Raw genomic sequence first — 12,072 nt, 5'->3', positions numbered from 1 at the left:
TGTTTAAGTCAAATTTTTAAAATTTAGTCCATTTAGTTCATTGGTTTGACGTAGTTATTGTGTGTCCACTGTTATGAAAGTCTCTTCTCTGGCCAGTTTTTAAGTTGGGGTACTTCCCTGCTTTACGAATAGAGGAGAAACCCAGTGGGGTTGGTCAAGTGGTTGGGCACTCGGTCTCAAAGTGATTGTTTTGAGTTTGACTAGGAGCTCCCTAGTTCAAGTCTGGGTACCAATATTTTGAAAAAACTTCCTAGGCCAACGATTTATCCTGCTATGGACCCATCCGTCACGAACAATGATTAGTCTCTAGTTGAAAGTTTTGAGAAAACACTGCGGGAAACCAAAAAAAAAAGAATAGAGGAGAGACCCCCCCCTCCCCTATACACTTGTAAGACACAGGCCCTGGTATTGAATAATAGGCATCCTAATAAATGGAACGACCCTGGTATGACTAATTCTTATTCCAGGGTCTGTGTGTCATTTTCGAATGAATGAAAGAGAATAGTGGCGGACAGTTGGTATTGATTTATGTAAAAGTGGAATAGTTTCCTGTTTCGATTAAACGTGGGATAATGGCTAATCAATTAGTCCAAATCTCATTCTCAAAAAAAAAAAAATCCAAATCTAACAAGATTCCTTATCAATTTTAAGGAATTTCAAAAATTATATCACTATTGTACATCTTTGGTGCGATGGTTACTCCACAAATATAAGTATTTGTGAAGTGGGTAGGACAGGGGCTGAAGTTTAAGTCTCCAAGAGTAGAGTAAAATTTCTATTTTGTATCAATTTTTTGTATACTACTCTATATTCCACCAATAACGACTTGCCATAGAACATTCAGATCACCATCATCAGTTAGTCAAAACTTATTCTCAAATGTTTTTTAACTAATATTCTTTACATTAGACTTAATATTTATTTTTTTACTCTATTTAATTTTTTTTTCTTATTTCAAAAAAATATTATTTTTTTCTCTTAAAATAAATGTATAAATAATTTTTTATCTCTTCCTCAATCCCTTTCACTTTCACAGCAACACCACCGAGTCACCGACCCACTCACACCACCACCGGTCCACCATCGAACAATATCTCCATCAAACAAGATTAAAACACAGACCCAAGTGGATCCAAAATTAACCCAAGTCATACAAACCCAAATGAAGAAAACGTTAACAACTGAGAAACCAAGACAGGCCCAAATGAAGAAATTGTAACAAAAAAATATATACGATTTGCAGTGGGAGGAGAAGGAGCTGGAGCAATTGTAATTGTGGCCATGTCCACCGATCTGTGTAAGAGAGAGTTATTGTAAATCCACCACGCAGGTCGCGGTCAAGAAATTATGACTTCAAATTATAATTTTAGTTGCTTTAACAATTTGTATGGAACAAGTTTAAGCCAAAAAAAGATACATGGTATGTATGCGGAGCAAGTTGGTGAACGTGGAAAAATTAGAATTGTTAGTAAACAATTAATGCTAAGGTTCTATTTGGTCATGAGGATTGAAAAGTAGGAGAATATAAAAAATTTTAGTTTTCTTTTACTTTGTTTGGTTGAGATAGAAAAGTGGAAAAATAGAAAACTCTTTTATTTAGTTGAGAAGAAAAACAGAATTATAAAAAATGTAGATTATATAAATTTACTCTTTTACTTCAATCTTAATTATTAGATAAAAAATTAAAAAAGTAATATATTATTTTATTATTATTTAAACTTGTGTATAAATGCCCACTTCATTTTATATATATAAAAGAACCCAAAATAAATGAGTGGGAAAGAGGATATATAAAATAAATAAATAAAAACCCAAAATAGATGAAAAAAAAAAAGGAGAATGAGAACAGAAAATTGTTGAGAAGTAATAGAAGAAAAAGATCAAATTGAAAGAAATGACAAAGCCAAAAAAAAAAAAAAAAAAAAACATCACGCTTCATAGGGGGCCTATTTTGTCCAAGATGGAGGACTTTTTGTCCCTCACGTTTTCTCTTTGGTTTTCTTTTCTCCCTATTCTAGGGAGATTTTATTTTTGTGAGCTCAGGAAGAAAACATTTGGCCAGTTGGCACTATTAATTTTCTCTCACATTTTCTTCCCTATTCAAGCACATAAAAATGTCATTTTCTTCCAATTTTTCTCTCTTCCTCTTTTATCCCTCCTAAAATTACCTTAACCAAACGGAGTTTAAAAGTTTTGTAATTCAATTAATACTTTATAATGTTTCCAATAAAGACATGAAAGATTTAAATCATTATACTCCAATCATTGATGTATAAAACAAATAGTAAACCAATATTAAAATTAAAAAAATAAAATAAAAAACCACACAAGTGACATAATGACGACTATAAATCTACAGGTATAAAATTTTAGTAAGGGGCGTTGAAAAATTCCATCGAATCTTTCACTCCACTGTCACGAGCTTTCACATTACCTAGCTCTATTACAATACAAATGTGAGAGTGGAGTGAAATTTTTTATTGAAATTATGGGTATCTCTAGCAATTTTCATTAAGAAAATTCATGATTTTTTTTATGATTCAATGTAAATCTAAACTTATGGGAAAATTTGTGAAAATTTTGGGAACAAAAATTAAGATCGTTAGCCGTGTGATGAGTGATGACCCTACCATAGACACAAATGACACAATGCCCATTCTGTTTGGACTTTGGAGCCCACGCACCCACGTGTGCTGCAATCCAAAAAAAACCAAACAATAGAGGGTTTGGAGAGAATCCGGATAAAATCAGTGAGCGCTCAATGGCTCATCACTATCGGTTTTAACAAATTGAAGGGGACATTGTATTTTTTTGGGGTATGAATCTAGAAGAGTTGCTTATCTTCAAGGAAAATGTAGGGAACCCCTAACCCGACAATGAGACCACAAAAGGTGATCACAAGCATGTAGCATTACCCATTATATTAAATTTTAGTTTAGGATAACACTTTCCTCCACATTATCTTCAAAACCTTTTCATATCACTCAAAAACAAATCAAAATGAAATTGTTTTCTTAATGGATAACTAATGTTAGCCAAATTAGAACAAAACAATTCGATAAAATGACCTAGTCATATATTCCATATGATCCTTTTTTGAAAAATTATCAGGTCCATCAAGAAGATTGTTAAAGCGATCCTCCCAATAAATGAAACAATGTCATATATACAAATGTGTGATTTAACTTTCTAATCAACACAAAAAAATAAATAAATAAATAAATAAAAGATATCAGGTGATATCTCATTTTCAAAAATGGTAGCATTTTATTGGTTGGGAAGACTAGAGATAATCATTTCAAAAGTCCTCTGGTGATAAACCTAATAATTCCTCCTTGTTTGAGTTATTTGATTCCCTTGTTTATGTCGCGGAATAATTGATTTTATTCCTTTATCACTCCAAGGACAAGAATTTTTTGTTTAGCTAAAGCTTGCATTTGAAAAATTAACTTGGTGGACCCAAGTAGGGGACCTAATTGAAAGCTAATTTGAACTTTGAAAATAGCCTATTCAGTAGAGCCTCCCCTACAATTTTAGACTTGTTGAAACCTACTGGAACCACTACAAAACATTGCACAATGTGAGTGGACGAAATTTCTTCTGTGTCAAATTCCTCTCCATTGAAATGGCCAAACAATCACTGTAATTCAAACTTGCATCAAATGGTAAACTGATCAAGAATCATACATGAGTCTGGAATTTTTTTTGGTCCATGTACCATGTGAAATGTGGTCCTTTCTTATAGAGGGCTGGACCAATTCACATAAGAGGTCACTAGGTAAAGATTAAATGTGACTAATCGAATTGATTACGAAATGCTTGTAAGAATGCGGGTGGCAATGGGCACCATATTCTTGACTCGTGTCCTAAAATTAAGCGGTCCAGGGGACTCGTGGGCTTGCTGTGGATCACGTGAAATCCCCGTTATTTTCTTCCAATCACTCTCAAACTATTGACAGAAACTGCGTATGTGATTTGGTTTATGGGGGGCAAAGTTTCTAAGTAGAATTCTTTGGAATTGTGTCATTCGCGTAGGCAAAAGTTGGACCTTACAAAAATTATATTGTATTTGGATTTTTTTTATTATAATGAAAGTATCAAACATAACCCAAACGAATCACATAGGGAACATGTGTTTGTTAGTTTTTGTAAAATTAATATATAAATTATAATCTCTCTGGGGTAGACATAGGAACACATTTGTTGTTGGTTGCATTGTTTAGATTCTCTCTTTCTCTTCTCACGCACAAGCAATACATTTTTAAAACCATTACCAAAGATACGGTCTCGTAAACAATTGGTTTTTAATTGCTTTTGTAAGTCCTTGTCTATGTGTACTAGTCCGTAATGAACATGTTAATAACTTCGTCATAATATGAGTCATTTTTAAACAATTCTTTTTTAATGTGGTTATCCAGAACTCTTTAAACACTTAATTATTTTTCTTAGTTTATCTACTTTTCTCATTTTATACACACAAAATATCTAGAGAGAGAAACATCTAGAGAGAGAGAAATCCATTGGAGGTAAGTCGGGAACATAGTTGGGAACATAGTTGTCCGGAATTGTTTAAACACCTAATTATTCTTCTGGTTTTGTCTGATTTTCTCATTTCATACACATGAGATACACCTAATTTTTCTTATGGGTTTGTCTACTTTTCCCATTTTATACACAAAATAATTATATAGAAAGAAATTCATTGGAGGTAAGTCGGGAAAGTAGTTGTCCAGAACTCTTCAAACACCTAATTATTCTTATGATTTTGTTTAATTTTTCTATTTCATACACGTAAGATTCACCTAATTATTTTTCTGAGTTTGTCTAGTTTTCCCATGTTATACACAAGACAATTATAAAGAAAGAAATCCATTATATGTGAGTCGGTGAGTCCAAAAATACTAATCGGAAGTTTTTGAACACAATATCTTCATGAGATTTTTCTCAAAAAAAAATATCTTCATAAGATCCTAAGAACTATTAAACTAGCTCTTTAGAGGTTATTAACAATTTTTAACCACCGGTCAAATTGTGTAAATCATTTGACGTGTAAATCTAATCAAAATTCTTTGATAAAAAATACCACCTACCAAAAAGATTTTTTTTTTTTTAGGTATAAAATCATTGGGCATGTAGTCTAATTTGAATGTCAATCATGCCATTAATCTCCTGTTGATTACAATCTGCAAATAGGAGTCGAAAAGTCACGCCTCATCAACCTAGGAGAGAAAGTCTTTAACCCAATCACTAGAGTAAGGCATGTCCAAGACTTTGGATACAAACCATGTTAAGTGGGTCGGACCCACCCGGCTCCCTTGGGTTTGACTATCAAGGCAGTAGCTATATTGGGGAAATCTGCTGTACAATCTAGATGTCTTCAATTAATTTGGTGGGCCCTTAGAGAGACACAGAAAGAAATGACAGTGCAGTTTCGCTCTTACATTGGGAGCGTGAAGAGAACGCTAAAACTTTTTTTTTTCCCCTTCTTTTTTAAGTTTTGTTTCCTTGTCCTAAATTTAAGGCTTTGATTTTTTTTTTTTTTTTTTTTTTTAAGTTAAGGCTTTTATGTTGATTGTGTAATTCACTCTCAAAAAAAAATGTTGATTGTGTAATTAGCTGCTTATTTTCATTTATTTTAAAATAAATTTGTGTAAAATTACATGAAAAAGGGGCCTTTGAAAAATTATATATAAGTTGGTTGTTGAAAATAATTTGTATTTTAAGCTAAAAAAATTTATTTAATTTTCAAATCATTCTAATTTTTTTTTGTTGTTGTTGTTGTTTTTTTTTTTTTTTTTTTTTTTTTTTTTTTTAAGAATATATATAAGTTGGTCGTTAAAGAATATTCAGATTTTTGTTTTTGTTTTAAATATTACTCATCTATATATATATATAAAACCGAAGCTTTTGAAGCTTCCACAATTTTCCACATCATCATTTAATTTTTTTTCCACAATTTTCCCCATCATCATTTAATTTTTTTTTATAAAATTTTTTTCCCCCACCAAATACACGTTACAAAACCTAATACCTCTTTAAAACCTAAAACTAAAACTCAGCCGCTATCTCCTTCCCCTAATGTACCCGAAGCTTGATACCCTTAATTACGTACTGGATCATGTTTCTCTGTCCACGTGTACGTACCAGATCTTGCAGTCCATAGCCCCCCAGTTACATTTAATAACCATGTTTCTCTGTCAATCACGCATGGCACGTTTCCATAGGCCTTTCAGAGTGAAAGCCTCCATACCAACACAAAACTTTAAACACACAGCTTATATATAAACAGCATGGTTTATATGTCTACTGGTAATTGTGTTTTGTTTTAAAAATTTGGACATTATGATTTAGGTTTTGGATTTTTCTTGAGATTTGTTTTTATTTAGCCGTTCATGGTCTGCTGGTAATTGTTTTTTGTTTTAAAAATTTGGACATTATGATTAAGGTTTTGGGTTTTTCTTGAGATTTGTTTTTATTTAGCCGTTAATGGGCTGCTGGTAATTGTTTTTTGTTTTAAAAATTTGGACATTATGATTTAGGTTTTGGGTTTTTCTTGAGATTTATTTTTATTTAGCCGTTCATGGTCTGCTGATAATTGTTTTTTGTTTTAAAAATTTGGACATTATGATTAAGGTTTTGGGTTTTTCTTGAGATTTGTTTTTATTTAGCCGTTCATGGGTTGCTGGTAATTGTTTTTTGTTTTAAAAATTTGGACATTATGATTAAGGTTTTGGGTTTTTCTTGAGATTTGTTTTTATTTAGCCGTTCATGGTCTGCTGGTAATTGTTTTTTGTTTTAAAAATTTGGACATTATGATTAAGGTTTTGGGTTTTTCTTGAGATTTATTTTTATTTAGCCGTTCATGGGCTACTGGTAATTGTTTTTTGTTTTAAAAATTTGGACATTATGATTTAGGTTTTGGGTTTTTCTTGAGATTTGTTTTTATTTAGCCGTTCATGGTTGGTAGTGTTGGAGAATTGGAATTATTAGGATGAGAGGAAAGAAGGATGGTATAACCCCAAAAATTAAATTTTCTTTTTCTGGGTATTGCTACATATATGACTAAAATATTTGTGTTTTTGTGGGAATTTTTTTTTTTTTTGGGAAGGTTGGGGTTGGTTAATATAGTTGTTTGAGATTCCTAACAGGGGTTTGATAGAATGCCTGGGAGAGCTATACTCTCAAATGTTTGTTCTCTGTTAGTGTTGGCAATCATAGTTTTAAATAAATGCATTTTTTGTTCACGGAATCTTTTAACCTCATAATCAATCTTTTAATGCATGAATTGTACTTCTTTTAACCTCATAACCTCATAAACTGAAGTATAATTCTCTTAATTAAAACTTTCAACGAATTTATTACTTATGCAGTTTTATGTTTTGAGAAATTTGCTGATGGAATCTTTTGATTTTCCTGTAGATTGTTATGCAAAATGTTGTGGCCCTTGTGGGAAGCAATCCCTTTTCTTGATTTATAAAACTCTATGTTTTATGTTGAATAAATATATGATGTACTCTTCTATATAATGTAGATTTGTTGTATTATGTTCTTTTTCTACTCTTTTTGAGTCATAGCAAAAGAATTTGACATTGGTAACTATATTCTATTTATTTATTATGAAAATAAGATTGCAATCATTATTGCAATTTGTTTATTTGTTTATTCACAGTATATATGTAACTATGAAAATAACTTCATTGCCAATGGACCTATGTTAGTGGTATTAATATTTTTGGCATGTATGTATTTTTATGGAGATGATATACAAGATTTCTTTATCCCTTATTTGTCTTTATAATTTTTTATTGGGCACAAGCATGTACTAGGTTTGACAATGTTTAATATTTGAATTAGTGAAGATTTTATGTTATGCTTGGGTCTTCTCCATTTAGTTGTATTATTTGATTAGTGAGTCTTGAGACATTTTGATTTAGTGCAGCAAATGATAAGTGCAATATTGTTTTTTTCTTTTTAAAGAATCCCGTGCATCGCACGGGTTGGCGACTAGTATTACTTGGTTTGGAAAAGAAATGCTTTGTCAAAATCTCTCTTCCCTAACTATTGAACTATTAAAAAAAAAAGTCAAAAGCCTTGTAACTGAATTGGCACATCTCCATGTATAAAGTGCTTGAAAGGAAAGGATTTGAGCTGGGAGTTAGTAGCATGTTGTAATTATTTGTAAAAAATAAAAATAAAAAAAAACTATTACTCCTGTTATGGCAATATAGACTTCTTAATGCTTTTAAATAAATTTACTATTTGACTTCCATTTAATGAGATTTTGTAAAAGTGTATGTTAGAAATTCATGTCTAAGAAGTAGTAAAATTTCAATATTGATAAAAGTGAATGATTAATACTATAAATAATTGAACCAAAATTGATAGAGTTAAACTTTTGAGTTTAGTATTGTGATTCCTAACGTGTTATATGAAGTTTTTACAAAGATTGGTTTCCAAAAAAATAAAATAAAATAAAAAATTATAAATATATGTCTCACGATGTTAATATCTAATTCTCACAAACAAAATACCAACATCAAATTTATTGAAAGCATTTTCCTTTTGAGTTTTAACAAAGCTTTCTTAAAAATAAAATAAAAATAAAAAAATAAAAAATCATTTGAAGTTTACAAACAACTCAAAGCAGAGAAAACTAGAAATCCATGATGCATAAGTAGAGAATATTTTTTTAAGCCTTTCAACATAAAATTGGAAAATGGAATATAAACTTAGAGAGGAATATAAGAAGAAATCCTAACATAAATGACAAATGACAAAAAAAACACTACAATTTAAACAAAATACGATTACAGTGAATAAAGTGGCAACTGTAACTCAGAACAAAAACTCCTATAAAGTGAAAACCTGTAGGGTCCTTCCTCCCAATGGAGGAGTAAAATAGTGAAGCCCAAGTACGAAGAATAAAATAGTGAGTGTGCACAGTACGTGGGTTGAATGCGCGTGAGTAGCTTTAAACAGGATATTGTTGGGGGTTCAGAAAACAATGAGCAAAGCCAACAAGCAGGCAATTGGGTCGGCCAAAAGTGAAACACTGATACGGACTCTTTGCATTTCTTTCCAACACTATGTCCCACACTCGCCCAGCGCACCTTCCTACTCTCTATTCCTTGTCTCTCTCTCTGTGTCACTCACTACTCTTTCATATGTACTATATATATTAAAACTCCCTTGCTATAATCAAACCCAGATCCCCTTAAAAACCCAAATAGTCTTATAGTCTTTGCCTTCACACATCTTTGTTATCTGTGTGTATTTTTTATTGGGTACTTTCTGTTTTCTTATTGTTGGAACTACATGGAACTTCAACTGGGTCTCGCTCTTCCCTGCAGCAATCCTACTTCCAAGGCGTTTGATTTAAATTACTATGGTTTTGAGGCTAATAATAAGGAGGTAGATCATGTTATTGGTCCATTCTATACTCCTAGCTATGAAGATATTAATGACATCATCAACATCGACAACAACAACAACAAACGCAGTTTTGGCCAAGCCTTTGAGAGTAGTACTAGAGATAGAGTTGTGCCTCGAACGCTTCCTTTGTTGCTTTGGAACAACAACCATCCAAACGAGGAAGACGACCCTAAAGACCTCGAGAATCACTCTTTATTCGCTGCTAACAAGTATGTATATAATTGTATATTGGGTGCTTTTTGTTTTTTCTGTTTTGGTTTGATTTAACTTTAAAAAATATTGTAGGAATGTTGGGGATGGAGATGGTGTTGTGGGGTGGCCACCAATTAAGTCATGGAGGAAGAGGCTTTGCCATGAGAACCAAGTTAATAGAGCATGGAATAATAATCAAATGGTTGAGAATGGCTATGTTTGTGGAGGCAGAAGAGCATCAAACTCCATGTACGTGAAGGTGAAGATGGAAGGAGTTGTGATTGCAAGAAAAGTTGACTTAAGTCAGCATCATTCTTTTGAAACACTCACTGACACCTTAATGGACATGTTTAGGAAGTGTAAGTTTGTATGTAAAAAAAAAAAAAGTTATGTGGAATTTTATGTGTGTGGCACGGTGCGTTGAAAACGAGGAACAATGAGCGAGGCATCAAATTGACAAGTTTGTTTTTTTTTTTGGGTTTTGTTCTAGGGTCGGAAGCTTGTGAGAAAAATTCAAACAATTATAAGCTCATTTATCAAGATAGGGAAGGAGATTGGCTATTTGCTCAAGATGTACCTTGGAGGTTAGTGTTTGAATCCACAATCTGTATATATGTTAGCATAGATTATAAAAAGACTCGAATTGGCGTCAAGAGAAGTCATTTTTGTTAAATGAATTCAATTTTTCTTTTAATTGGGCATCAGACACTGTTTTTTACATTAGTTAATCCAATATTTTTTTAAGCAATAATTGCAAGTAAGATGTGGACTTAGACTTGTTGATTTTTAATTAATAGCTACAGAATATTGGTATTGATTTTTTTATAGGTAGGTTAGTGTTGAATTGATTGTATAAACAAGTCAACCAAAATGAGTAACATATGACTACTTATAAGAATGTTCCAATGTTAAAATTTTTTACTCGATGCTCACTAGTAGAGGAGAGGATGACCACCCTTTTTTCCTGAGTGTACAGTGTACACAATTCTTAAAAGACTTTACTAATCCTCAGGTAATTGTTATTCATCTATTCCACACATACCTAGTACTTATATGGAAAAATCTTTGGAGGATGGGTTCACGGTATTAGCTAAAAAACTTGAACCAATCTCATGAATCACTAGAAGACTTGAACCAATCTCATGTTCTTTTCCTTTTTGCTTTATGATATTGCTAGCTTGTGTATTAACCCTCTTGATATGAAATAATTTGTTTCAATTTTAAAATTTTACTTTAAATTAAGGCCAAAATACAAAAATATCTCCTGGAGTTTGGGTCAGTCACAAAAATAGGGATTTCAATTCTCCTGTATAATTCCTTGAGGTTTCCACCCTATCAAATCGACCACAGAAACTAGTTTTCATTAACTCTTATAGATGAAAAAATGGCGTAACTATAGTAAGAAGACTCAAGAACTAATTTGTATCACTTATTACGTGATTTTACCATCCATAAGAGTTAATGAAAGTTAATCTCAAAGGTCAATTTAGTTGATATAAAAACCTTAGGAAGTTAAAAGGAAGAATTAAAACTTTGAGGGTGTTTTTGCTATTAACCCAAATCTTAGGGGGGTGTATATAAAAAAATTTATTAGTTCTGTAGCCTTTAATTTGAATGGCAAATAAATTCATAAATTGTAATTAATATTACGAACGTACTTAAAATTCTCAGCAGTTGTCATTGTATAGTAATTTTGAATTAAAGTTATTACATAAATTATAAATAAATAAAGAGACAAAGACTGGTGGATAATAATGACCCTCTTCTTACTGTTGTCATCAAATTGGAAGAACACAATTAATCATAATTTATTTTATTGTTCCTGGCATGTACTTTTTATTAACTACAGGAAATTTTGGGTTGGCAGGACTTTCATCCGGTCTGTGCAGCGTCTCAAATTGCTGAAGAGCAGTGGTTGATTCAACCGTGGTTATCCTACTCGGCCATTCTTACGTTTTTTAGTTCTTTCTACCTTTTTTTTTTTTTTTTTTGCTCTATCTACCATAGTAGACTCATATAGTCTCTATTTTAATGAATTTTGGAAGAATGTGAATATAGTTTCTTTAGAAACATATATAACATCCTAACTAGCTGTATAACCTTATGGATATTCGACTGAAAAAAAAAAAAAAAAAAAAAAAAAAAAAAGTATAACGTATGGAAAACCGTTTACCCCCAGTGACAAAAAATATATATATATTATTATAGATAGATTTATTTGGAATTTTTTTTTTTCCTTTCTGACCAATTATTATTTAACGTTGCATAGAAGTATTTTCCTTTGAAATGTCAACAAATAGTGGCTGTGCAAGTTTGGGGAGTGTTTGTATGTGTTTTCGGAAAACAATTCCTTAGGAGAGAATAGAAGAGTAAGCTTATAAACATATAGTGTCCATTTGGAAAAAATTAAATGGAAAAAAAATCAATTTAATTTACCATTCAACTTAT

General features: G+C 31.6%; 1 protein-coding gene across 1 annotated transcript; it reads left to right on the top strand.

The window, feature by feature from the left end:
• The first annotated feature begins 9,191 nt into the window (after positions 1-9,191).
• Positions 9,192-11,848, top strand: LOC126715438 (auxin-responsive protein IAA29-like). The gene is made up of 4 exons (XM_050416036.1): positions 9,192-9,641; positions 9,718-9,983; positions 10,115-10,208; positions 11,492-11,848. Exons 1-4 carry the CDS (start codon positions 9,316-9,318, stop codon positions 11,541-11,543), a joined length of 738 nt encoding a protein of 245 aa, XP_050271993.1. The 5' UTR covers positions 9,192-9,315; the 3' UTR covers positions 11,544-11,848.
• The last annotated feature ends 224 nt before the right edge of the window (positions 11,849-12,072 follow it).

This window comes from Quercus robur, chromosome 2 (genome assembly GCF_932294415.1).
Source record: "Quercus robur chromosome 2, dhQueRobu3.1, whole genome shotgun sequence".
Taxonomy (NCBI): domain Eukaryota; kingdom Viridiplantae; phylum Streptophyta; class Magnoliopsida; order Fagales; family Fagaceae; genus Quercus; species Quercus robur.
The sequence above is the reverse complement of the archived record's forward strand: the minus strand, read 5'-3'. Positions and strand labels throughout refer to the sequence as shown.